The following is a 25794-nucleotide window of genomic DNA, read 5'->3' on the forward strand; positions in this document are numbered from 1 at the left end:
ACAGGAGCCGGACACGGGGGAAGCTTCTGGAAGCTGCTGACGGAAGCCACCCCTGGAGGCCCCCTATTTCCAAAGCCTGGCCATGCAAACCCAGGACACTGGATCCAAACATGGATCACTCAGACGGGGAGCACCAGGGCTCTGCCTGTCGTGGTTTGACGCAGCTGAGCGTCAAGCACACGAAATCTCCTTTTTTTCATAAGGGGAAATAAGAAAATATTGAGGAAAACTAGAGAGCTGTGAAGCAGAACAGGTTCAAACTTAAACAGTTGCTGTACAAAGAAAAAGTTTATCACCAACAGAATTAAAAGTAAAAAGAAATAACAAGAAATTCAAGCAAACCTCCCCTCTCTTCCAGCACTTCCCTCCTTTTACCCAACTCGCAGAAAGGAAGCAGAACATGGGATTTTAGTCAGTGTTGCAGTTCTTGAAGAGTCTCTTTGTTATGCTTAAGGAAAAAAGGGTTTTCTTCTGCATCACGTGGTTCCCAAAGTGCCACCAACAGCAGACCCGCCCGGGAAGAAACAATCTGCTGTGGTGTAAAACATCTCTGCCCTGAAACATCTCACAGTTCCTTCACACTGCCAGACAGGGGCCATCACATGGGGTTATTAGTCTTTGTAAGGATGAATTACTTTGGCCTGAACACAAAGGGTTGGTTGTTTTTTTTTTTTGTGACAGGAGGTCTCTAAAAGCCTCTCAATACTTCTATATAGCCTGGCATAGGCACTTTTCCTAAATTTCATGGGCCATAGGTTAACTTTCCATCCCTCCATGTACTCCAAATGGATCAAAGAGACAGTTTGTGATATTACAGTTTCTTACCACGGCCTGCAGGAAGTTTTTTAAGCTGCGCGCGAGAATCGCGGCACCGCCCTCTTTTCTCCCGTCGCCATTTCCAGCTCCGTCCCACAGGACTCACTTTCTCTTCTCTCTGACTCCGAAGCCGCCACGTTGAAGAGTGTTCTTGTTCGGGCTCTACGGTGGAGAAAGCCTGGCTCCCTTTGTGCTGCTGGCTGCGTGGTGTCCTCTTCAGTTCAGCGCGGAGTGTGCTGGCTGCAGACAGGAGGCTCCGCCGGCTCCCGCTGGCTCCGCCGGCCCCGCGTGGAGAGGAGAGGGACCCGCCGGTGCCAGGGAGCCGCGCCGGATGGGTTTAGCTGTGTGGCACTCCATGGCTGGCTTTAGCTGCCTGCGGCTCTGGGACAGTTCCCCCCCAGCAGTGACACAGGGTCTGTGCTGCGGCGTTGGGAAAGGAGGGGGTGCAGGGGCCCTGACCCGGCGGGGCCCGGAGGCTCCAAGGTCCCCGCACCTTCCGGCAGGAGAGCTGGAACGAAAGGAATTCCCGCGTTTCCGTGTGGTTTAAATGTGTAAATTGTGAGAAGCGTCATTAGTCTAAAAGACTGTCCATCAACTCAGGATCAATCCCCTACATCACCTCTGAACCAACCCCGCTACCAAAACCAGGCTGTGCAAGCCCAGTAGAGCCCCAAAACTGGGAAGCCAGGTATCCAGGAGCTCAGCTGCACCCCAAAATGGGGATGGAGATGTCCAGGGGCTCAGCTGTGCCCAAAAACGAGGCCCCAGCTGAGGGCGTTCTCTGCTTGGCTGAGCGCTGCCTGAGGGCTGGGGCTGCAGTAAGGGGGACACCCTCCTCCAGCTGGGATGTCCCGAAAACGGGGGACCCCCACAAGCCCCTCACAACCCCCGGGGCTGGGCTGCCCCTGCCTGGATGCTGGGAAACACCTAACTACTGCACAGGGACGGTGATTTACCAAAATATGAATATTGATCTAATATCAATATCCACCTGAGACGGACAAAAACTCTCTAACAGTTTAAAGTTAGAAAGTTTATGTTTTATGTGGCGCCAGGCACTGCGTGGCATAGCTCCCTAAGATGCAGGCCCCAGTACAAGCAAACATGATACCTTTTATTTCCAAATATTATGAATATCCAAAATACAAATGTATATTCATAACATTAACACCTCCCATTCTCCGCTTCGTATGGAAATGAGCTTAAATGTCATTAAGCATGCGTAGTGTGTGTCCTGAATTGAGTCGGTGGTCTTGAATTGGGTCAGTGGTCCCAAAGATGAAGTAACTCATCTTCCTCATTTTGACCTTTTTGCTTCTCTGAGTTTTAACTATTCTAATTACTTTAGTGACCTGTAAGTTTCCTCTTGCATGATTTTTGGATGGGCTCCCACAAAGGGAAGAAATTGGTGATTGTTTTTATTCTATACACCAACTTATCAATGTTTCTGCTCCTTATTCTAGGCACAGCTAAACAAACATGCAAATGACAGATCATCAATTATTTGGTAATCAGTTACTAACATCTAAAACTCTGTTTCAAGTCCAGCTCTCCTAACTATTTTGATTAACCCTCACTGGGCCCAAGCCTCCAACTGAAATCCCAAGCCTATGACTAAAATCTTTGTTTCCTCTATGTTTCAACAGGAAATACAAGGAAAGGCCCAGGAGCTGAGAGAAAAGGACCAGGAGAGATCCCGCCCCGAGCACCGGCACGGGCACAACAGAGCCAGCCTGGGCACAGGGAGGGAATTTATTCCCAACCAAATCCCAGCAGCACAAGGAGAAGGCAAAGAAATCTCTCCAACACCTTCCCCCCACCCAGCGCGGATCACCCGGAACGGGGGTCACCAGGGCTCTGCCCCACGGGGGTCACTGGGGATCATCCAACGCCGATCCTCCCACGGGGGATGGAGCTGGAGCAGCGCACGAAGCTCTTCCTGCACTCGGGGCACTCGCAGGGCTTCCCTTAGCGGTGCCTCCGTTGGTGTTGGGTCAAGTGAGAGCTCCTGGAGAAGCTCTTCCCGCACTGGGGACACTCGTAGGGCCTCTCCCCAGTGTGGATGCGCCGGTGGAGGGTGAGGTGGGAGTTTTGATTGAAGCCCTTCCCACAGTTGGGGCAGCGGAAGGGCCTCTCATCCGTGTGAATGCGCTGATGTAGGAGAAGCTGGGAGCTCCTCGGAAACCTCTTCCCACACTCAGAACACTCGTAGGGCCTCTCCCCAGTGTGGGTGCGCTGGTGGGCCCTCAGGCTGGAGCTCCACCAGAATCTCTTCCCACAATCCAAGCACTCATAGGGCTGCTCCCCGGTGTGGATCACCTGGTGCTGGATCAGCTGGGAGCTGTTGATGAAGCCCTTCCCACATTCCCCACACTTGTAGGGCCTCTCCCCAGTGTGGATCCTTCGGTGCTGCATCATGCTGGAGCTCCGGCTGAAGCTCTTCCCGCATTCCCCACATTCATAGGGCCTCTCCCCGGTGTGGATGCGCTGGTGGTGTCTCAGGCTGGAGCTCCACCTGAAGCCCTTCCCACATTCCAAGCACTTGTGGGGCTTCTCCCCACCCTGAGGTTTCTCCCCCAGCTCCGACCTCCCCCTGAATCTCCGGCCGCCTTCCCGGCACAGGGGGGCTCTTTCCTCCTTGGATCTCTCTGGGCTGCGTTTGCAGCCCCTCCTCGTGCAGCATCTCCGGGGCTTTTCCTCCTCCTCCATCGTCCACACCTTCGGAATGACAAATTCTGGGTTGAGGGGAAAAACAAGAGGTGAGCGCCTCAGGCTGCGGATTCCTTCTGCCCAAGTCCATCACCAAGTATTTTGTGTCTGTAAAAACCTACAAAACACCAAGATTCAGACCAAAAGTCCCACAAACATCAAGACATAGACACAAAACACCCAAAACATCAAGATTCAGCTAAACCCTCATCCAAAATATAAACATTCAGCCCCTGAAAAAAACCCAAAGCACCAACATGGAGTCCAAGAAACCTCAGAAACACCAAGATTCACCCACGGGAAAATCGTGGATCCCCCTCCCTGATCACCTGCTGGATGGGGGGGGCAACGCTCCTGGGGCTGGGGGGAGGCTGCAGATACAGCGAGTGCTGGAACCTTGCGGCGCCTCCTCTTCCTGCTCCTCCTCCTGTGTCCCTACTCTTCCTCACACTCCTCTTCCTCACACTACTCCTTCTCCTGCAGAATCCCACCTGCTGCTCCCACGGCCATCGTTTCACCATTCTGGTCTCCAGCCCTGCTCCTCCAGCCTTTCTCCTGCTCCCCCCAGGCCCAGCACCCAGCCCTGGCTCGCTCTGCCCCCCAGAGCTCTCGGATCGCACAGCACGAGCAGCGATGCAGCTGCGGCAGCTCGGGCTGGGGCAGCGCTGGGCTCTCGGCCGCTCCTGCCCGCACTCGGCCCCCGCCGCAGCCACTTCTGCCAGCACAGCACGGCCCGGCCCGGCCTTGGCGCTCCCCCCCTCCCACCTCCCCAAATTCCCCTGGCGGGGGGCGCCAAGGCCGGGCCACACGTGGGCTCCAGCTGGGGAGCGCCGGGCGCTGCGGCTCTGCCTGGCAACTGCTGAGTCACCAGCGCCGCGCCTTCTGATTGGCTGAGCGCTGCCTGAGGGCCGCGCCTGCACCAAGGGGGGACACCCTGCTCCAGGGGGGATGGCCCGAAAACCGGGCACCCCCAGCGAACCAACAACACCAACGCCTCCTTACAAACACATCCTCTGAATCTGCTCGGACACAGCCACACGCACTTGCACACAAGCAAGTGACAGCACAAACCAGCAGCTCCACAAAATGGCACTGACTGACACACACTGCTGCTCAGCCAAGCTCCTGCTCAATTCCTCAACTTCCAGAACAACAACAAAGCCGGAACAGAACCATGGACGTCGTTTCCTAATCAAAAGGGGACAATGCTGAGGCAGTTTGCACATTCTCCCAGAGCTAATTAAGGACATGGACACCCAGCACGGGTAAAAAGGGAAGTCGAGAAGGGGTCTCAGCAACAGGGGACGGATGGTGTTGGTGTGCTGGGAAGGGACTGGTTGAAGGGAGTGTGCAGGAATATGGTTAAGGCAAACAGCAGCAGGAGGAATCTATGTGGTAAGAAAGGAAAAGGAAGATGGAAAAGAGGAGGAAGAGAAAAAAGTGAGGACTGGGATGCTTTTCAGCACCATCTTATCCTCAACATTTGCCAGCTGATCCAGATCTTTTGTATCCCCGCGTTCCAGGACAGGACAGAAAAAGAAGTTCAGGATTTTAGGGTGTTCCTCTGTGGTGGGGAGCAGCAGGACAGGGCAGCACGGGCTGGGGGCCTGTGGGGAGCTGCGGGGCCGGGCCGGGGCTGTGGGGCAGCCAGGGCTCAGCGCCGGGCACTGCCTGACCCCAACACCCCCCGGGCAGGGCCGGCAGTGGCCCCCGGCCCCCAGGAGGCTACGGGATGTGGAAGGATCAGGATTTACTTTTATCGATCTTGTTTGGGTCACTGGAGAAACGAATGATTTTGCAGAAAGCTCAGCTGCTGTCAGAGGATGAGCACCCACGGGCAGTGAGATGCCACGGGTACGGCTGCTGCCATTGGCTTTGGCAAGAAGAAGAGCCAGATCCAGGGCAGATATTCAATTATCTCCCGGGAATTGAGGTTTGCAATTCCTCACCCTGCGAATTCCCGACCTAGTGCGGGGTGGAGATAAGGGATGTCTGTTTCTAGCAGTCTGTGGCCAGAATCCTGTCTCTTGTGAAATCTCTTCCACAGGAAGCTCGGCTGGCACAGACCCTGCCTGGGGACTTTAAGGGATGTTACACCACTCAAGGGAGATGAGCTTAACATCTCAACAGACTGGGAACAGCCCAAAAGATACCCAAAAAGATAACGCCCATCAACAGAACATCAACGCCCATCAGCAAACATCAAGGAACAGCTACCCCAGACACTGCCCCCAGCACAGCTGGAGACCCCTGCTCTGGAAAAGGCTGAGAAGGAAATCAAGGAGTGTGGACCTAATGAACATCAGAGGCCAAGCAATCCGGGGCCAACAGGAAACCAAATACTAAGAACTGCCCAACTTGGAACCAATGAACATGAAACCTACGGATTTCGATGGGTTTAGACTGCATCAAGTTGAGGAAAAATTGAGTAAAACTCGTGTGCCATGGGATGATTTTCTCTGCACACCTGGGCTATGTGTGCATGAAATGATTTCTGTTGCACATCCTGGCCAGAATAAAGTAATGCCTTGATCCTCTAACACTAAAAAGGTCGTTGGAGAGTTTTTGATCTTCCAGGAGTTTTGTTGACAAGATTATATCACTAGAATTTTTTTTCTTAATAATCCTACTCTGACATTGTCAGCTGGGTTTGGGCCAGGGGTGTGAGAGTCAATTTTTATTCTTAGGGGAAAAAGTAGCAAAAATCTTTATTGGTTTAGGCGTTTTTCTGTGTATGTGTGTGCGTGGCTGTTAGTGATGGGAGAATTTTAGAATGGGTTTTTCAATGTTCACCTGTAAGCTGCATTTTGCAAAACTGGAAGAGGTAAGAAAGGAAAAGGAAGATGGAAAAGAGGAGGAAGAGAAAAAAGTGAGGAGTGGGGTGCTTTTCAGCACCATCTTATCCTCAACATTTGCCAGCTGATCCAGATCTTTTGTACCCCGCGTTCCAGGACAGGGAAACAAAGAAGTTCAGGATTTGAGGGGGTTGCTCTGTGGTGGGGAGCAGCAGGACAGGGCAGCACAGGCTGGGGGCCTGTGGGGAGCTGTGGGGCCGGGCCGGGGCTGTGGGGCAGCCGGGGCTCAGCGCCAGGCACTGCCTGACCCCAACACCCCCGGGCAGGGCCGGCAGTGACCCCCGGCCCCCAGGAGGCTGCGGGATGTGGAAGGATCAGGATTTTCTTTCAATGATCTTGTTTGGGTCACTGGAGAAACGAATGATTTTGCAGAAAGCTCAGCAGCTGTCAGAGGATGAGCACCCATGGGCACTGAGGGGGCTGCAGGAGAGGCACAAGAAGCCCCTGCAGCACTTGGCCAGAAAGGCTCAGCAGGGCAATGCAAGAAGGGATGAGCAAAAGGCCAAGGTGAAGGCAAAGGCCATGGCAGAGTTTCTACAGCCCCCCAGGGATGAACCGCAGGGCCCAAGGGGGCCCCAGCACCCAGGGGACGGCGGCGGCCACAAGCACCTGGCACAGGCATTGCCCTCCTCGGCACGGCAGAGCCCACCCAAACAGCCCCTGGCAAGGAATCAGGGGTCCATCTGCAGGCCAGAAGGACACTGCAAGCACAGACAGCAGCACCCTCAGCACCAGCAAGTCCACCCCACATGGACATGGATTGTCAGGGCTGGCAGAGCTCCCAGCAGACCAGGGACCCACCACACCAGAGCCCTTGAGAACATTCAGGGCACATCTGGATCGAGACGAGGCCGCTCCTGATGGACACAGGGGCCTCTCTATCCACTCTGAATCTGACACCTAAGGGGGGAAATGGTCAAGAAGTTCTTTGATTATTCAGGCAATAAGTGGGAAAGATAAGCAGGTGTGTTTTATTCAACCACTATCAGTAGATGTGGGGGATGGGTTTGAAATGCATCAATTTCTGTTTGTTCCTAATTGTGATTATAATTTACTGGGAAGGCACTTGGTGGCTGAAGTGGGAATAAAAATTCATATTGTCAAAGGAGATACAGAGGCTAATGCTGCTGGACCTTTGTGTCAAATGTCTGCGAAGGCCTCTGCTGAAGGGAACCCAGAAGTGTGGGCAGCCCCACGGAAATAGGGAAAATCAGATATGGAGCCTCTCCAAATTCCTCTGAAGCATCCAGGACAAGTGGTGTCTAAAAGCAATACCCTGTTCCAAGGGAGGCAAGGAAGGGGTTACAGCCTCTTACTGAGTCCCTGCTGCTAAAGGCAGCGCTTCTGGAGCCAGGCATCTCTCCCTACAACTCTCCTCTCCTGCCAGGCAAGAAACCCCACCATGGACACCAGAAGGAAAGCACAATTGTCAAGGCTTCAAAAGCAAATTAACTGAGCCTCCTGCCCTGGCCCTCCCAGACAGGGAAAAACCATTTGAATTGCATGTGGATGTTAATCAGGGCCATGCCAAAGGAATTCCTGGGCTCAAATGTTTCACCCAGTGGCCAGAGAGTGGCCTCATTGTCTGCAGAATTGTGCAGCCCTGGCTTTAATGGGAACTGAGGCCTGAAAACTGACAGCAGCAGAATCTCTCATTGTTCAAGCCTGGCATCAAGGTAAAGCTTTGTTAACCAAAGGAGCCTCTAAATGGATGAGCAGCGCTGGGTTCTTACAGAATGAAACTTGTTGGATGGAACAGGAGGATTCAGAGTTGAGGACAGGGCAAGGGTTGAACCCAGCCTCCTGTTTGAACGGCCCTGGACACGGGGCTGGCAAGAAACCCATGGCTGCAGTCAAGTGACAGAGCTCCAGAGCCGGCCTAGGAGAGATTGACCAGACATTCCCTGGCCTGAGGGAGAAAAGGTGTTTAGGGATGGGTCTGCAAGGGCAGCAGAAGGGAAAAGAGTGACAAGACACGCTGCTCTTAAGGAAAGGGAAGGAGACAAAGCGCAGCTCAGCGCCCGCATGCTCAGCTCAAAGGGCCGAGCTGGGGGTGCCTGGAAGAGCCTGGCACTGAAATGCCCTGAGCAGGAAGGCTTCAATATCTTCTGCTAACAGCATGGCAGCTCACAGCGGGACAGAAGCATTTCCGACTGCTTCAGCAATCCCTGCATCAGTTCTTAAGGCATGTTTGGAACAAACAATTCCAAGATACGGGATTGTGGAAGCAATAGACACTGACAGGGGAACTCATTTTACAGGAAAGATCCTTCAGGCTGTTCTGGCTGCTTTAGGAACACAGTGGGACCTCCCAACGCCCTGGCACCCCCAGAGTTCGGGTCGGGTGGAAAGAATGAATGGGGAAATAAAGAAACACCTCCTGAAGCTGCTGAGAGAAACCAAGATGCCCCAGGTACGGCTGCTGCCATTGGCTTTGGCAAGAAGAAGAGCCAGACCCAGGCCAGATATTCAATTATCTCCCCTGGAACTGATGTTTCAATTCCTCACCCTGCTCATTCTCGACTTAGTGGGGGTGGAGATCAGGGATGTCTGTTTCAAGCAGTCTGTGGCCAGAATCCTGTCTCTTGTGAAATCTCTTCCACAGGAAGCTCGGCTGGCACAGACCCTGCCTGGGGACTTTGAGGGAAGTTACACCACTCAACAGAGATGAGCTTAACATCTCAACAGACTAGGAAGAGCGCAAAAGATACCCAAAAGATAACGCCCATCAACAGAACATCAACGCCCATCAGCAAACATCAAGGAACAGCTACCCCAGACACTGCCCCCGGCACAGCTGGAGACCCCTGCTCTGGAAAAGGCTCCGAAGGAAATCAAGGAGTGTGGACCTAATGAACATCAGAGGCCAAGCAACCCGGGGCCAATAGGAAACCAAATACTAAGAACTACCCAACTTGGAACCAATGAACTTTAAACCTACGGATTTCTATGGGTTTAGACTGCATAAAGTTGAGGAAAAATAGAGTAAAACTCGTGTGCCATGGAATGATTTTCTCTGCACACCCGGGCTATGTGTGGATGAAATTATTTCTGTTGCACATCCTGGCCACAATAAATAATGCCTTGATCCTCTAACACTAAAAAGGTCGTTGGAGAGTTGTTCTTCCTGCAGTTTCTGTGACAGGATTACACCATTAGAATGTTTTTTCTTAATAATCCTACTTTGATATTGTCAGTTGGGTTTGGGCCAAAGATGTGAGAGTCAATTTTTAGTCTGAGGAGAAGAACCAAAAATCTTTATTGCTTTGGGGCATTTCTGTGTATGTGTGTGCGTGTCTGTTAGTGATGGCAGAATTTTGGAATGGGTTTTTCAATGTTCACCTGTAGGCTGCATTTTGCAAAACTGGAAGAGCATTAAAACTGACCCTTTTCCTCATAAACAGTTTAAAAATATTTTTTAAAAAAGGGGGAAAAAAAAGCCGCTTTTGGGGGGGCCCATAGGTGAGCCACCTGATGGTTGCCCTGGAGGAGAAGCTTCCTTCCAGACAGCCAGCAGAGGAGCTTTAGAAATGCAAATTAACTCTGCTGGGGGAAAGGTGCACAATGTCCCAGGCTCTCCTTGCCTGCCAGAGGAATTGGGCTGATTCCCTCTGCCCCTCACCCCAAGCTCTGCCTCCCTGCACAGACGGAATTTGCATCGCTAAAGGCAGAGCCCACACTGAGCATCTCGGACTCTGCAACAGAAATCCCTGAAGCTGCAAAGGAAAACAGCAAACGGAGAATGTTGGGAGAACTTCACTCACAAAAGCGGGGGGGAATCATCCCTCTCCCCACTCCAACATCTGCTGGCACTGTCTGGGTTATACAGGGTGGGTTTGACCACTGCGCTGCTTTTGCTGCCACAAGGTCAGCGAAATCGCTTGGGAATCCAAGGATGTGATGATTTAATCAGAGAAAAGAGGTCAATTCATGCATCCCTGGCATTTCTGGGAGCACCCAAAAATGGGGAAAAGATGAACGGCCACCAGAACAAATCCTACAACACCATGGAGCAGCCCCTGGGAACCCAAACGAATTCATACCAGGTGCCAGAGAACCCAGTGATCATTTCAATACATCATTAGATTACAAGCTGTCCTCCAAATCATAACCAAGCACACAGCTCCAGCTCCTGACCTTCTCACCCACCAATCCACTCCCATGAGCAACGCCACATTTCACCCTGGGATGGCATCAGATCCTCTTTCAGCAGAAGGACCAGGAGGTTGTGGAAAATTAAAGGACTCAAACTGCTCTTGGCAAAGAGATGGCCAAGGAAAAGTGGTGAAACAGAAAAGAAAGGAAATAAAACTTAACAGAGCCATGAATATCGGATGTTCTACAAAGTGGGGGTGCACATTAAGGGGCACATGCAGCAGGCGCATCGGGAAGTCTGTACCTTCCAAGGACCTCAGCCAGGGGGAAAAGGGACACGGAGATGCGGCCGGGGAAATCGGCATAAAAAGGAGGCTGCGTCCTCCAACACTTGGACAGAGCCCACGGGAAATGCCCCGTGGCCTCTCCCTTGCTCCAGGAATAAAGTTCCTTTTACAGGACTCCTCCGGCTCCTCTGGGGACACAAACCTCTGGCCACGGGAACTTTCCCGCACACTCCCGCCGACGGGGCAGCCACCTCTGTCCTACCCACAGCAGCCGGGACGAGCCAGCGCTGCTCCGGCACCGGCTCCTGCCGAGGCAGCAGCGGCAAGGAGAGCGCGGGCAGCCGCTCCCGCAGCGCCCTCACGCCAGGGCGAACACGGCGCCCACACGGCACAACGAACCCGCCCCAGCCCGCTGCCGCCCCCTCCGCCCGCAGCCAGCGCCGAGCCCCGCCAGAACCGAGCGCGGCTCCCACCTGCGCTGGGGCCGCCTCCGAGCTCCGCCGCCGCCTCACCGGGCTCCGGCCGCCGCCGCCGCTCCCGGGCCCGCACAGACGCTCCGCCAATGGCGCCTCTGCTGCGCCACGGCCGCCCTGCCGGCGGCTCCGGGCCCGGGCTGCTCCCCGCTCCGACCAATCAGCGCGCCAGAACCACGACTGACGGCAGCACCGCCCAATCGCAGCGAGGGGCGGGCTCTGCACACGGCCCAGCCTCGCCCCGCGCTCCCAGCGCCCCCCGGGCTGCGTGAGGGGAAAGCCGCAGCTGAGGAACAGCCCTGGAACGGGCCCGGCCCGAGCCGCCATTCAGCTGGGAAGGGAAACAAAGCTCTCCGCTGCTCCCGGCCCGACTTGCCCAGCCCTGCGTGTTGGCTGCCTCCGGCTCCTTGGGAAGCCCTGCAGCCTCCCGACTCCCGCCCCTAATTCGGAGCATCAGTGCATGGCTTTGATTTCGTTGTTCAGGCTCGGCTCTGGGCTGTCCTTGTCTGCTGCATTTTCTGGGTTCCTCTTGGATGCTTTGAGCAACAGGCTGTGCCCCGGGAGGATCCTTTGTGCTCCTTTGTGACAGAGGAGAACCTTCCAGGCGGTTCTTGCGGGAGCTGCTGCTGTGATGTCACGGGAACGCTGCCGCGTCCTCGCCGTGTTCCCGTTGCTGTGGGCACGGAGCCCTCAGTGTCCAGAGCGGCTCTGGGCGCCCGCTGGTTGCCGGAGGATCCTCCTGCCCGAGGCATTCTCAGCAGCCAGCCCAGCCCCTGCCGGGTGTCCTTCTGTGCTTGCAGGGGTACAGTCTGCCACGTGTGCAGCACGGCCAAAATGATCCAGCAAGCGGTTGCTGCAGTTTGCACTCTGTACTCTGTGGCTTATTCGGGGTATTTTTTAGCCCACTTGGCACGTAAGTCGAGGTTTTCCCTGGCTGCAGCGTCGGTGCCTTCGGGCTTGCTGTGTGCTTTCTGTTCTCCCACTGGAACTGAGCTGCCTTTGTAACCAAATTGCCATTAAGACACCGTTGGTTTGGGAGAGCTCCTGCCAGCAGCTGCAGCTGAAAAAGGGGGTGTCTGCAGCCAGCGGGGCGTGCACAGCATTTGCAATGGAGCCGGGGGGGTTCTGTTCCCTCAAGCGCAGAGTCTGTGCCAGCGGAGCCTGGAACTCCCTGCGTTGGCTGCTGCAGCCAAGGGCTGACACAGCCCAGGATTCTGTGCTGTTCTCTTGCTTGCTGTGCGAAGGGACTGTGGCTCCTGGAGGGATGTTGTGGAAGCAAAATGCTCTCTCGGGGTGTCCTTGCTCCGTGGGAGTTCCCACCACGGACAGGTTTTTCCTAACAGCATCTGGTTCGTGTTGCCTGTCCCGTTGCAGGGCACCTCACGCGTGGATCCCGAGCAGCTCCTCCTTTGGTGAGTGGGAAAGGAACCTTTGGTGGTTGGAATTGTGCAGAGACTTGTGAGCTTGGCGTGTGGCAGTCGAGCGCCAGCCTGGGAGGCTGAAGGAAAGTTCCTGCCAGTGTCTTTGCAGCAGCAGCAGCAGCAGCAAAGGGATCCCTGGCACTTTTCTCCTTCTCTGCTGAAGAGCTTTTGAAGAGCTGCAGGTCTGGTTTTGCAGGCAGAAGATTGCTTGCTGGCTTTAGCCACGGTGGAATATGGAATGCCCAGCAATAAGTGGCAATGTCGACTTTAGCCCATTCCTAGTCTGAACAGCTCTGAATCCCATTTCTGCTTAGTGCAGCTGGATGTGTAGCTGAGGATAAATAAGGCGATAACTGAGAGAGAACTTCCTGTCCCTCACGCTACAATCTGTCCACAGGGCACAAAAGCAGCATCAGCTCCTCCTCTGGCTCCCTGTGCTTCCAAAGAGGAGGCCAAAGAGGAGGAAGACAGCAGTGAACTTCCCCCTGTTCTGGGGGATGATGGTGAACTTCCCTCCGTCCCGGGAGACCACAGTGAACCTCCCTCTGTCCCGGGAGATGAGGGCAAACATCCCACAGTTTGGGAATACAACAGTGAAGCTCCTGTGGTGTGGGACGAGGATGGTGGACATCACTCGGTGTGGGACGAGGACAGTGAGGCTCCAGTGGCATGGGACAAGGACGACGGACATCTCCCAGTGTGGGATGAGAACAGAGGACATCGTGAGACTTGGGAAGAGGAGGGTGCAATTCTCCCGGCATGGGAAGAGGACGGCAAACGTCCCGTGGCTTGGAAAGAAGACCAGGAACCTGCTGCATTTTGGGAAGAGGACGGGGATCCTCCCTCTGGTTGGGAAGAGGACACTGAACCTCCCTCTGCTGCGGGATCCTGGGCTGAACATTCTGACAGCAGCACAGCCCTGCAGCCAGAGGGCAGAGAGGAGTGGTGCCTGATGCAGCTGAGTACGTCTGCTGTGCTGCTGTGTGCCAGAGCAGGGTGCTGCGTGTGTGTCTCAGCATCAGCTGCACCCAGGCTTGCTGTGCAGCTGAATGTCACAGAGTCATTTATTGTCCTTGCCCAGCTGAGAGCAAGGGGCTCCCGGCCCAGGGAGTGGGGCTGCATTTTGGCCCTGCTGCAAGGCGGGGTCTCCATCTGGGAGGGAGCATCTTCCATGTGGTTTCTTTCAGGGAGCACCGTGAGCGTGGGGGAGCCTGCCGAGAAATACCTGGAACTGGAGCAGGTTGGCCAAGGGTAAGTGCACGGCAGTTACTTCTGCACAAGCAGGGGCCAGGTATTTGCTGCTGCAGGATCAAGTGAGAAGCCAGGCAAGCTGCAAACAGCTTCAGACACTGGGCCACGATCCTGCTGTCTCTCAGTCCTGATCAGAATTGGTAACTGTGCTCAGAAGGCACCGTCAGAGGCCCCTGAGGCCGGCAGTGTCCTGCCTGCAGCAAGGAGCAGGACCTGGAAGATCTTCTGTCCCTGGAATTTGATTACCTGAAAGAGCAGCTCACCATCTGGTGACTGTCAGAAAACAGTTCTCAAGAAGATTCCTTTCAAATAGTTTGCTTCCAAAAATATCCACCGGTCAGGATTATCAACATAACAGTTTAGAAACAGAAACCAGAGATGAACTAATAAGTGCTCTTTTTAGCACAGGTAGTAAGCCCTGTACATTCAGTAACAGACACAGAGCTGCTGCACTGGAGGGGAAAATGCATCAGCTGCCTGATGGCAGGGCCCTTGTGGATCCTTCAGCTCGTAGGCAGGAAATGGAAAAGGATGAAATACATTCTTCTCCAGTTCTTTAGACACCTGCTCCCACCCTAGGTTTTGGACTAAAGTAATTCAGTGTGGACATTTGGGATTTGCTCCAGCCCTTTTCCTTCGTGTTGGGCCTCAGTTTTCTCTCGCACACCTTGCGAGGCACAGGGCTGGTGGCTGCTGCGCTGCTGTTTGAAGGGTCGATGCACCCAGGTGTTTTGTAAACGCTGCAGGCAGCAGAGATCTCCTGTCTGGGCTGGCTTTCACTCCCAGGGCCTAAAGCGCTGCTTCTTTCTTCTCTGCTGTTCTGTCTCCAGGGCTTTCGGAACCGTTTATAAAGGACTCGACAGGGCCACTGGAGGAGAGGTCAGTGTCACCACGCCCAGCGCGTCGGGCAGCTCTCGAGGGCTTTCCCCTCTGCTGGGAGCTGTGGCTGCAGCTTTGGGGGGCCAGCAGAGCTTTCCTGCACAGGCTGTTCCACTGAAGGCACAGCAGTGTCAGCCTGCAGAGCATGGCTGGGACAGACTTGAGCCTTCTGAAGTGCCCAAAGAATGCAAGGAGGGCAGCGGTGTCTGTCAGAGCAGGACACGCTGGCTTGGTCTTCATATCTGAAAACATCAGTGCATCAGCTGGTGGAGGCTGAGGCCTAATTTATCTTCATCCCAGCCTCGGACAGGAACACTGTTTAGCAGTTTTTCCATCCTGCGTTTCATCTTCCAAGAGTACCTCAAGACCTAATTAAGGAGAGATCCTTCTTGGGATCAGTTTGGGGTTTTAGTCCTACTGCAGCTGTTCCCAGAGAGAGGGAGAGGAATGAGAAGATGGATGTGCAGAGCAAAGCTCTCTCCTAAACCCTGCAGCTGTGTTTGGGTCTGGTGTCAGTGACAGCCCGTGACAGGGATCATCTGAGCAATGTTTGTGCGTGTTTGCTCTGTTGTGCAATCCCAAACAGAGCAGTTGCGTTTGAAATCATGACCAAATCCCCCAGGATTGCTAAAGGGTTCCCGGCTGTTTTGCTCTGTTTTCACAGAAGCAGAATTACTTCCTGCTTGCAAAATGTGTTTGAATGATAATGAGAGTGGTGGTAAACTAAGGCGGTTTGAGAAGACTGCAGGTGCAGAGAATGTTGTGAGAGCTTTGAGGCTGAGAGCTGAGGGCCCATTTCTGCAGAGCTTCCAAGGCCAAATGTCTCTGGCCCTGTGTCCTGTAAGCGGCCCCACAGCGAGCAGAGAAATGGGCTGTGGGAATGTCACTTGCTGAGCCCGGGTGTCCCATCCCAAGGCAGTTTGGCACAGCCCGGCTCCGTCGCTCCACAAAGACTCGCTCCGTGTTTGCTGCGGCCTCCTGCCCCAGACTCCTGCAGTTCAAGGGCTGCAATGTCCTTTCAGGTGGCCATAAAGAAAATGAGTCTCAGAGGGCAGAACGGGGAACGAGCTGTGAATGAGATCCTGGTCCTGAAGGACAAGAAGAACCCCAACATTGTCAGCTCTTTGGACAGGTGAGTGCTTCAGCTCTTATCCCGTGCACGGGCCCTGCGTTAATCTCTCCTGGCATCCGCAGTCTGTAGCCTGTTTTAAAAAAGCCTCACCCGGCCGTAGCTTCCCAAAACAACAGCCTGTGAGTTCACTCCCTCCGTGTGCTTTTGTTGCTTTGGTTTGGTTTTTCCTTCAAGCTGACCCAGTTTTCTGGGTCTTACAACAAGTGCTGATAGACCCTGGCAGACATTATTTCCCTTGGCTTCTCCTTCCCAACTCTTTTCCATTGCTGCAGATGCCAGGAAGACCAGGTTCTTGTTTCCAGAAATGCCTCATTTGCCCATTTTGCATTGGCCCTGCCTGTTTCTGAAGGCACTTGCTGCAAGGTTTTCCAAACACTTGACCACTTTTGTCCTAAGTGCAGCACCGCCCCCTGCCCTGGATAACTCTGGAAGTTGTGTTGCCTTGTTCTGGAGGGAACGGTGGAACTGCTGAGTTCAGATGCTGAACCAGCTGGGGGCAAGTGTTGTGGTTCCACATTGATCTGGGCTGTTGCTAAACTGCATTTTTCACCTGCTTGCCATCTAAGGCCTCTCCTTTCCCACAGGCGTCTCCTTCTCCTTTAGACTGTGCAGATCCCAAGGACTGTGCAGCCTGGCAGGAATGTCTCTGCATCGGATTCTGTCCTCATTTACAAGTGACCTGGAAACAAAACTCCACTCGAGGCTTTTCCATCAGGGAATTGAGCAGTGCACGTTCATCTCCATGCCATTGTTTGCCTCTTCCAGCTTCCTTGTTGATGAAGATCTCTGGCTGGTGATGGAATACATGGATGGAGGAACTTTGCAGGACGTTGTCAGACAGACACGCATGGCTGAAGGAGAGATGGCAGCTGTCAGTCGGGAGGTGAGGGATCCTGCTCGTGCTTCCCATGGACACAATGCTCCTTCCAAGCAGGGCCTGAGAAGAGGAGTGGCTCCATGCTCAGAGCTTTGTTTCTGTGTTGTTTTTATGAGCTGCAGAAGAAAGAGCCTCTGAAGTGAACGGCCTGCCAGTGTCACTGCACTTCCACTCTGCTCTTGTCCTCTTTCCTGCTGTTGTGGGACTCTCTGTCTTTTTTGATTTGATTTGCTGTTCTCGGCTTTGCCTTGAACCATTTGCCTGGAGCTTGTCTGCACTGCACTCCTGGCCTGTCACAGCAAAGCTGCTGCTGGCAGAATTCTAAACTGTCCTTTCTTGTGGGATTGTGTATTCCGGCCATGGATTTCCACCCTCGTGTTTCTTGCTCTCTCTCAGTGTCTGCAGGGCCTGGATTTCCTCCACTCAAACCGGGTGATCCACAGAGATCTGAAGAGCTCCAACATCCTTCTGGCAACGGACGGCTCTGTCAAGCTGGGTGGGTGTTCCTGGTCAGGCACGGCGCTCCCGGGCTGCGGGTGTGGGGCTGCTTCCCAGTGACGGCCAGAGCCCCACAAGTGCTGCTGGTGGCGGTGCCCGGCCCCTGCTGCCAGCTGAGAGCGGCTGTCCCATGCAGAGGGCTCAGGAGAGGAGCAGGGTGTCAGCAGTGGCTTTGCTCTGGGTGTGACCCTTGCAGAGGGGTGGGAGTTGGAATCTGAAGCTTCAAGGGAATCAGTAAAAGCTGCATGAAAGCTGAGGGTTCCTTTAAGGGTCCACTTCCATCTTGCCTTGGCTACAGCCCTGCGGACTTTTCCAGCTGGATTCAGCCCTGCATTCTCAGACTGAGAGTGGGCAATCTTTGTGCTTGGTTTCCTCATTCCAGCTGCCTTTGACAGTGTTTGTTTCTGTCCTCAGCTGATTTTGGCCTCTGCGCTCAGCTGAGCCCTGAGCAGGAGCAGTGCAGCTCCATGGTGGGCACTGCTCACTGGATGGCCCCAGAGGTTGTGACCAGTTCTCCTTATGGCCCCAAGGTGGACATCTGGTCCTTGGGCATTGTGACCATCGAGATGGTGGAAGGAGAACCTCCTTACTTCGAGCACACGGCGGCCATGGTAAGAGGCAAATTTCCCAGAGTTTGCAGAGGCCTGTGAGCACAGAGGGACCCTGCCCTGGGAGGAGCAGCCGGAGGGCTCTGCCCATCGGGAAGGGAATTCCCAGAGGATTCGAGCCTGAGCACAGACAAATATTCTGCAGTCTCCAGAATTTGCTTTGGGTTTTAAGTTGTTGCAGCTCTTCTGTCTGTGAGGATGACCTGAAAACATGAAGCCAGAGCATCAGCTCTAATCTTACCTTGCAGAAAACCCCAGACCAACCCCAAACCCCACACCCAAACCCAACAAGTTTTCTGAAGGAGTTTCTGAAAGAGGTTCTGCGAGATGAACTCCCCCTGACTCTTCTCACTGGGAAACTTGTCTAAAACATGAAGATGATTGTTTAACATCCCCATAGTCTAACATATTTCTTTCCTAGCCCAAGCTACTTTCTCCATGTCACCAAGGCTGAGCCTTCAGCAATCCAAACCTCGGGTTCCTTGCCTGGCAGTTTCTGGGATGGAACATCTTGAATGCATTTACTTGAGTGTCAGTGGCACTGCAGGGATGCATTTGATGTAAGAATCCTTGGAAATACCACAGGCAGACCACAGTGACTCTTGCAAATGGCCTGTAAAGCTGGTGTCCGTATTTGGAGAAGCAAAATGGGCTATTTCTGATGGAGGTTCCAACTAACAAAGTCAGCCAATGACCTTGGCTCTCAAGGCAAGATCATGTGGATGTTGGAATGGCTGTGGCTGCAGCAGCGTTTGGCTTTTTTGGTTGGCATAGAAGAATGGGCTCTGAGCAGCATCTCTGCCAGGGAGGAAAGTGTCCCTGGAGACTGGGGCTGAGAAACCGGGGTCGCTGTGAGCCCTCGTGGGTGTGAAGGAAGCTGGCAGAGCTTTTTCAGAAGTGTTTGCTTTTCGCGCAGGCTCGCTGTCTGATCCGGCAGAACGGGACCCCGCAGCTGCAGGAGCCCAGGCGCCTGTCGGCTCTGCTGCGGGACTTCCTGGAGTGCAGCCTGGAGCCGGACGAGGAGCGGCGCTGGTCTGCCCAGGAGCTGCTGCAGGTGGATGCGAAGCGGCTGCAGGGGAAACAGCAGCGCGAGGGAGGGGTTTTCTCGTGGGGCCCCCTCCAATAGTGTCCAGTCTCGCTGCTTTTCACATGCAAAGCCAGCAGAATCCTCGCCTGGTTTGGCTTGGCAGGGTCCTTTGCAGGTCATCTGGACCAGGTGCCCCGCAAGGAGCAGGGACATCTTCAAGCAGATCAGGTGGCTCAGAGCCCTGCCTGACCTGAGCCTGGATGTTTCCAGGGAGGAGGCACCTCCCACATCTCTGGGCACCCTCTGCCAGTGTTTCCCCACTCTTCTGATAAAAAAATTCTGCCTCAGATCTAATCTGAGCCTGCTTCCCTCTCCTGAGTTTCAAACATTCCCCTCTGTCCTGTTGCAACAGAGCCTGTGAGGAACTTGACTTGGGAAAGTAACAGTTGATTTCTTTCTTTTTCATCCTTTGGGCAGCACCCATTTTTATCATCAGCCAAGCCTCTCTCCAGCCCGAGCCCTCTGATCGCTGCAGCAAAGCAATTGAAGGAGCAGCGAAGGACGTGAAGCCCCTGGGGCCAGCTTTTTGTTATAGTAGTTAGGACAAGTGGATAGTTACGGTAGTTAGCACTGCTAGTGAGTTATGGTGGTTAGGGCAGCCTGGTAGTTATGGCAGTTTATTGAATAAAAGCTCTGTTAAACCTCAAGTCCCTTGACGTGTCCCTTCCTTGTTCCCCCGTGACTCAGCTGCCCGGAGCAATGCGAGGGGAGAGCGGGCCCAGCCTTGCCCAGAGCTGAGCCCCAGCAGAGCCCCGGCAGAGCCCAGAGCAGCCGCAGCATCGGCAGAGTCAGCCTGGAAGGAGGCGCCTGGAGCCTTCTCGACTGCAGCCGACTCTTGTTTACAAACCGCGTGGGGTGGGAAATGCCACTGGTTCTGCAAGAGGGCAGAGGGGGCCCGGGGAAGGCCCAAATGCGAGGGACAAAACCCGCCCAATGCTGGAGAAAAACCACGCCTTTTTCCCCTCCCACGCCGGCCAAAACACTGAATCCTAAACCGAGTCAAACGGGGCAGGGGAGGAGCCCAGGCCCTTCCACCCCTGCAAACCAAAGCGTCCCTTGCACGGCTCTGAGCCCCGGTGCCGGTGGCCCCGTGGGCATTGGTTTCTGTCGGGTTCGCTGCTGCCAGCCCAGGGCCAGCCCGGGACAGGGCGGGCGCTGGAGGCTGCGGGCGGGGAGATGCGATCCCGGGACACGCATTCGGTGGCACCTGCGAGCGCAAGCAGGGGAGGGGCGCCGGCAGTGACGGGGGAAAGGAATAAGGTGAATGTGACTTAAACAAGCCAGGCCCGTGAATCTGCTTTAGATAGGGCCAGGGAGCTGTAGGTAGGAAGGAGTGAAAAAAACTATCACTTCCAGAAAATGTTACTGATTGCCATGGACTGCTGCTCAGCCAAGGCCATGTCAAATTCCTGAACTTAAAGAAGAAGAACAAAGACTCAATGGAGTTATTAATACTGCTTTGTTTTACTAAAACAAACAAAACGGGTGTGTGCATATTGGAGAGCAGATCGGGAAGTCTGAACCTTCCAAGAAACAGTCCCGGGGACAGAGCAGCCACCTCTGTCCTACCCACAGCAGCCGGGACGAGCCAGCGCTGCTCCGGCACCGGCTCCTGCCGAGGCATCAGCGGCAAGGAGAGCGCGGGCAGCCGCTCCCGCAGTGCCCTCATGCCAGGGCGAACACGGCGCCCACACGGCACAACGAACCCGCCCCAGCCCCCTGCCGCCCCCTCCGCCCGCAGCCAGCGCCGAGCCCCGCCAGAACCGAGCGCGGCTCCCACCTGCGCTGGGGCCGCCTCCGAGCTCCGCCGCCGCCTCAGCGGTGGTTCCCAGTCACCCCCATTATGATCCCAGTCACTCCCAGCATCATCCCGGTCGCTTACAGTCACTCCCACTGTTTTCAGTATGGTCCCAGTCATTCCCAATTAGATCCCAGTTGCCCGCAGCGTGGTCCCAGTGGCTCCCAGTCACACAGGATGGTTGCTTTCACTCTCAGTAAGAGTCCAGTGTGGCTCCAGTCATTTCCAGTATGAACCCACTCACTCCCTGTATGATTGTATTTGCACCCACTGTGGTCCCAGTTGCTCCCAGTGTCTTGGTTTGAAAGACAGGTGTCTGCCAAGGAAGGCAGGAGTCTCTCCTGAAATGGAAGAAAAAGAAATTACAACCCCCTTCCCTCTGAATTATTATAATTTTGAAATTAAGGACCTTTATAGGCAAAGATATGAGGAACAGGAATAACAGGGTAATATATACTAATATATATACTATAATATATAATATATAATTTATACTAATATATATCTGTATGTGTATAACCAGTCAAACAAACAGCAATAACTATGGCAGTAACAGCAAACAATCCCAAACCCAGTCCCAGCCTTCTCGGCTGTCAGGCCCTTTCCCCTTGGGTGCAGTTCCGCTCGCAGCCGGCAGGGGCGCTGGTGGCTCCCGGTGAGCAGGGCAGGTGTGATGGTTCCCCCGCGGCTGCAGGGGGCGCTCCGGAGCGAGCTCGGGGAGCACGCGGCACTGGTGGCCTGGGATCCCGGGAAGGGATGGAACAAAGATTTCAAAAACCCCCTGGACAGCCGATCCTGGTGTCCAGCTGGACTCTCGGGAACAGCAGGCTGGAACAGCAGGGACAAGCACAAATCCCGGGTTTCAGACGAGATGTATCAAACTCCGGAGCTGCGGTGGGAACCCGCGGAGGTCTCGGCAGGCAGGGAGAGCGGGGCTACAGAGTAGCGAAGGCTCAAAGCAACGGCAGGGGCGGGCGGCCACAGCCTGGCTCCCAGTGGGGCAGGGAAGGCGAGCTTGGGATCCCCGGGTCTCTCCGGTAGAAGGAAAGCAGCCAAAGAAGAAGCCTCTCTCTCCATCCAAACACTGGGAACTGACTGCCCGCAAACCCAGGTGAAAGTGATGCACCCCTGCCGCTATAACCAGCTCCTTTGTTTTCCTTAAGCATCCAGTAATTTGTCCCCCTGCCAACATCTATGGGGAAAATTCCTTTAAGAGAAAAAGAAATAGGAGGAGAACTCCTAAAACCCCAACATTATCCACCCCAAATTTTTCCCATACTAACATGTTACATGAAACGGAACCCTTTTAACCATATAAATACATGCATCACCCGAATTATATACGTATATACATGCTGATACTGATTCAAGTACAGAGCCATGGGTAGTTCACCCTAAAACAAGGTCCCCTTGAGGTATGCATCGGATCTCTCCATCCTTTTGCATCACCCACCAGGTGCAACCTGGTCCCTGAGCGAAGGCAACCCCATGGATGGGTTTGTCTTTGCTCGAAGCAGAATTAACCCAAACAGTTTTTCCAAGCATACCTCTCATGTGCACCACTGGAACCTTATCCCCGTCTGTTGTTTGTAGGGGTTTGGATTGGGCAGGGCCTTCTCGGCTGGTGGATCTTCGGGTGTTAACTAACTTGGTGACTCTTGCTAAATGCACCTCCCAGTTTTTGAAAGTCCCCCCACCCAGTGCCTTCAAGGTGGTTTTAAGCAATCCATTACATCGCTCAACCTTCCCAGCTGCTGGTGCATGGTAAGGGATGTGGTACACCCACTCAATGCCATGTTCCCTAGCCCAGATGTTTATAAGGCAGTTCTTGAAATGAGTCCCATTATCGGACTCAATTCTCTCAGGGGTACCATGCCTCCAAAGGACTTGCTTTTCAAGGCCCAGGATGGTGTTCCGGGCAGTAGCATGAGGCACAGGGTAGGTCTCCAGCCATCCAGTGGTGGCTTCTACCATTGTGAGCACATAGCGCTTGCCTTGGCAGGTTTGAGGCAGTGTGATGTAATCAGTCTGCCGGGCCTCCCCATACTTGTATTTGGACCATTGCCCACCATACCACAGGGGCTTCACCCGCTTGGCCTGCTTGACCGCAGCGCATGTCTCACAGTCATGGATCACCTGGGAGATACTGTCCATGGTTAGATCCACCCCTCGATCTCGTGCCCACCTATAGGTGGCATCTCTGCCCTGATGGCCTGAGGCATCATGGGCCCATCGAGCTAGGAACAACTCCCCTTTATGTTGCCAATCCAAGTCTATCTGGGACACCTCTATTTTCGCAGCCTGATCTACCTGTTTGTTGTTACGATGTTCTTCATCAGCCCGGATCTTGGGGACGTGAGCATCTACATGACAGACATTCACGGGTAGCTTCTCTACCCGAGTGGCAATGCCTTTCCACTCCTCAGCAGCCCAGATTGGTTTTCCACTGTGCTGCCAGTTTGCCTTCTTCCACCTTTCCAGCCAACCCCACAGAGCATTGGCTACCATCCATGAATCAGTGTAGAGGTAGAGCTTTGGCCACTTCTCTCTTTCAGCAATGTCAAGACCTAATTGGACAGCTTTGAATTCAGCAAATTGGCTCAATCCACCTTCTCCTTCAGTAGCGTGTGCAACTTGTCCTGTGGGGTCCATACGGCGGCTTTCCATTTCCAGCCAGCGCCTACAATTCGGCAGGAACCATCAGTGAAGAGGGCGTATTGTCTTTCACTCTCTGGTAGCTCGTTATATGGTGGGGCTTCTTGGGCATGTGTCACTTGCTCCTCTTCTTCTTCAGAAGATAATCCAAAAGTCACACTTTCCGGCCAGTTCGTAATTATTTCCAAGATGCCAGGGCGACTTGGGTTTCCAATTCAGGTGCGCTGCATGATGAGGGCAATCCATTTGCTCCAAGTAGTGTTGGTGGCGTGATGCATGGAAGGAACCTTTCCTTGGAACATCCACCCCAGCACCAGTAGTCGGGGTGCCAGGAGGAGCTGTGCTTCTGTGCCGATTACTTCTGAGGCAGCTTGGACTCCTTCATAAGCTGCCAAGATCTCTTTCTCTGTGGGAGTGTAGTTGGCTTTGGACCCTCTGTAGCTTCAGCTCCAGAATCCCAGTGGTCAGCCCCAAGTCTCACCAGGCACCTTCTGTCAGAGGCTCCAGGACAGACCATTGCTCCTGGCTGCAGAGTAGAGCACGTTCTTCACGTCTGGTCCTGTCCTGACTGGGCCAAGGGCTACGGCATGAGCAATTTCCTGCTTGATCTGGGCGAAGGCTTGCTGCTGTTCAGGGCCCCAGTGGAAATCGTTCTTCTTTCGGGTAACCAGGTAGAGAGGGCTCACGATCTGTACTCAGGAATGTGCATTCTCCAAAAGCCTATGGCACCTAGGAAAGCTTGTGTTTCCTTCTTGTTGGTCAGTGGAGACACTGCTGTGATCTTATTGATGACCTTGGTGGGAATCTGATGTCATCCATCTTGCCACTTTACTCCCAGGAACTGGATCTCTCGGGCAGGTCCATTGACTTTGCTCTTCTTGATGACGAAACCAGCTTCCAGGAGAATTTGGATGATTCTCTCTCCTTTCTCAAATACCTCCGATGCCATGTTCCCCCACACAATGATGTCATCAATGTACTGCAGATGTTCTGGGGCCTCACCCTCTTCCAGTGCAGCCTCGATCAGTCCATGGCAGATGGTGGGACTGTGCTTCCACCCCTGGGGCAGTCGGTTCCAGGTGTACTGCACGCCCCTCCAGGTGAAGGCAAACTGAGGCCTGCACTCTGCTGCCAGAGGAATGGAGAAAAAAGCATTAGCAATGTCAATAGTGGCGTACCACTTCGCTGCTTTGGACTCCAGCTCGTACTGGAGCTCCAACGTGTCGGGCACAGCAGTGCTCAACGATGGAGTCACTTCATTCAAGGCACGATAGTCCACAATCTCCATTCCCCGTCAGACTTGTGCACAGGCCAGATGGGGCTGTTGAAGGGTGAGTGGGTCTTGCTGACCACCCCTTGGCTCTCCAGCTTGCAGATCATCTTGTGGATGGGAATCACAGCATCTCGATTTGTCCGATACTGCCGGCGGTGCACTGTCGAGGTGGCAATTGGCACTCGTTGCTCTTCCACTTTCAGGAGCCCAACTGCAGAAGGATCCTCTCGATGCCATGAAGCTTTTTGCCTTTTCTTTTATACCCCTGTTATACCTTTTTACAACTTCTGTGTTCCTAGTGCTTTTTCCCTGCATTCTTGGACTTGTTTGTTAAGCTAAGAGACTAAACATTTTAGAAGCTTCGTAGCTAGAGATCAGTGTGCCCCAGACCCCAAGGTCCTCTCCAGAACACATTCTGTAAACCAAGATAGAACCATCCAGGGGAAGGTTCCTTGGGGAGGGGGGCTCACTTGAGCCTCTCATTGGGGAATCTTTGATAGATATGCTAATTAGTAAAACCTATAATGATATACCCAATTTGGGGGGAGAGAGACAGAGAGAGACTCAGCAGAGTGCATCTCGATGCATATGACCTGGACATGTGCACCTAAAGATCCTTAAAATAAATACCAAGGTAAAATCCCTTTTCCCCTTCTAACCGTGTATGACTCTTGATTTTAAGACCAGGAAAAGGCATCACTCTGATAGTCCAGGCAGGGTGTTCAATTGCCTAATGCCCTCTGCCTCCACAGCAGCAATCCCAAATATCCACCTGAGTCCTTTCGGGTCTTTGTAATAGCCATTCCGAAGGAAGTCTATGCCCAGAATACACGGGGCCTCTGGGCCAGTCACAATCGGATGCTTTTGCCACTCTTTCCCAGTCAGGCTTAACGCGGCGTTTGGTGCTCGAAGCACGAGCTCTGGCGTGCCCCAGGTCAGAGATAGTCCAGCTGCGTTACTTCTGTGCGTCACAGAACCGACTTCAGGATCAGGAAAAGAGCTGCTTGCTGGGCTAGCTAGCCGGCTTCTCGGCAGAGGGAACATGGCAGGAGCCGATGGGATCGGCTCACGTTAGCTCGG

At 53.9% G+C, this 25794-nt stretch overlaps 1 protein-coding gene and 1 pseudogene across 1 annotated transcript; one reads left to right on the plus strand and one right to left on the minus strand.

The window, feature by feature from the left end:
• Window positions 1-25794, minus strand: part of LOC138102438 (zinc finger protein 850-like) — a 385524-nt pseudogene that overhangs the window by 293886 nt on the left and 65844 nt on the right.
• LOC138102416 (serine/threonine-protein kinase PAK 3-like) lies at window positions 8734-19495 on the plus strand. The gene is made up of 10 exons (XM_069000126.1): window positions 8734-8793; window positions 13054-13504; window positions 13844-13907; window positions 14738-14786; window positions 15809-15918; window positions 16684-16801; window positions 17192-17291; window positions 17708-17904; window positions 18818-18955; window positions 19406-19495. Exons 1-10 carry the CDS (start codon window positions 8734-8736, stop codon window positions 19493-19495), a joined length of 1377 nt encoding a protein of 458 aa, XP_068856227.1.

The sequence above is a fragment of the Aphelocoma coerulescens genome, unplaced genomic scaffold (genome assembly GCF_041296385.1).
Source record: "Aphelocoma coerulescens isolate FSJ_1873_10779 unplaced genomic scaffold, UR_Acoe_1.0 HiC_scaffold_75, whole genome shotgun sequence".
Classification (NCBI taxonomy): Eukaryota; Metazoa; Chordata; class Aves; order Passeriformes; family Corvidae; genus Aphelocoma; species Aphelocoma coerulescens.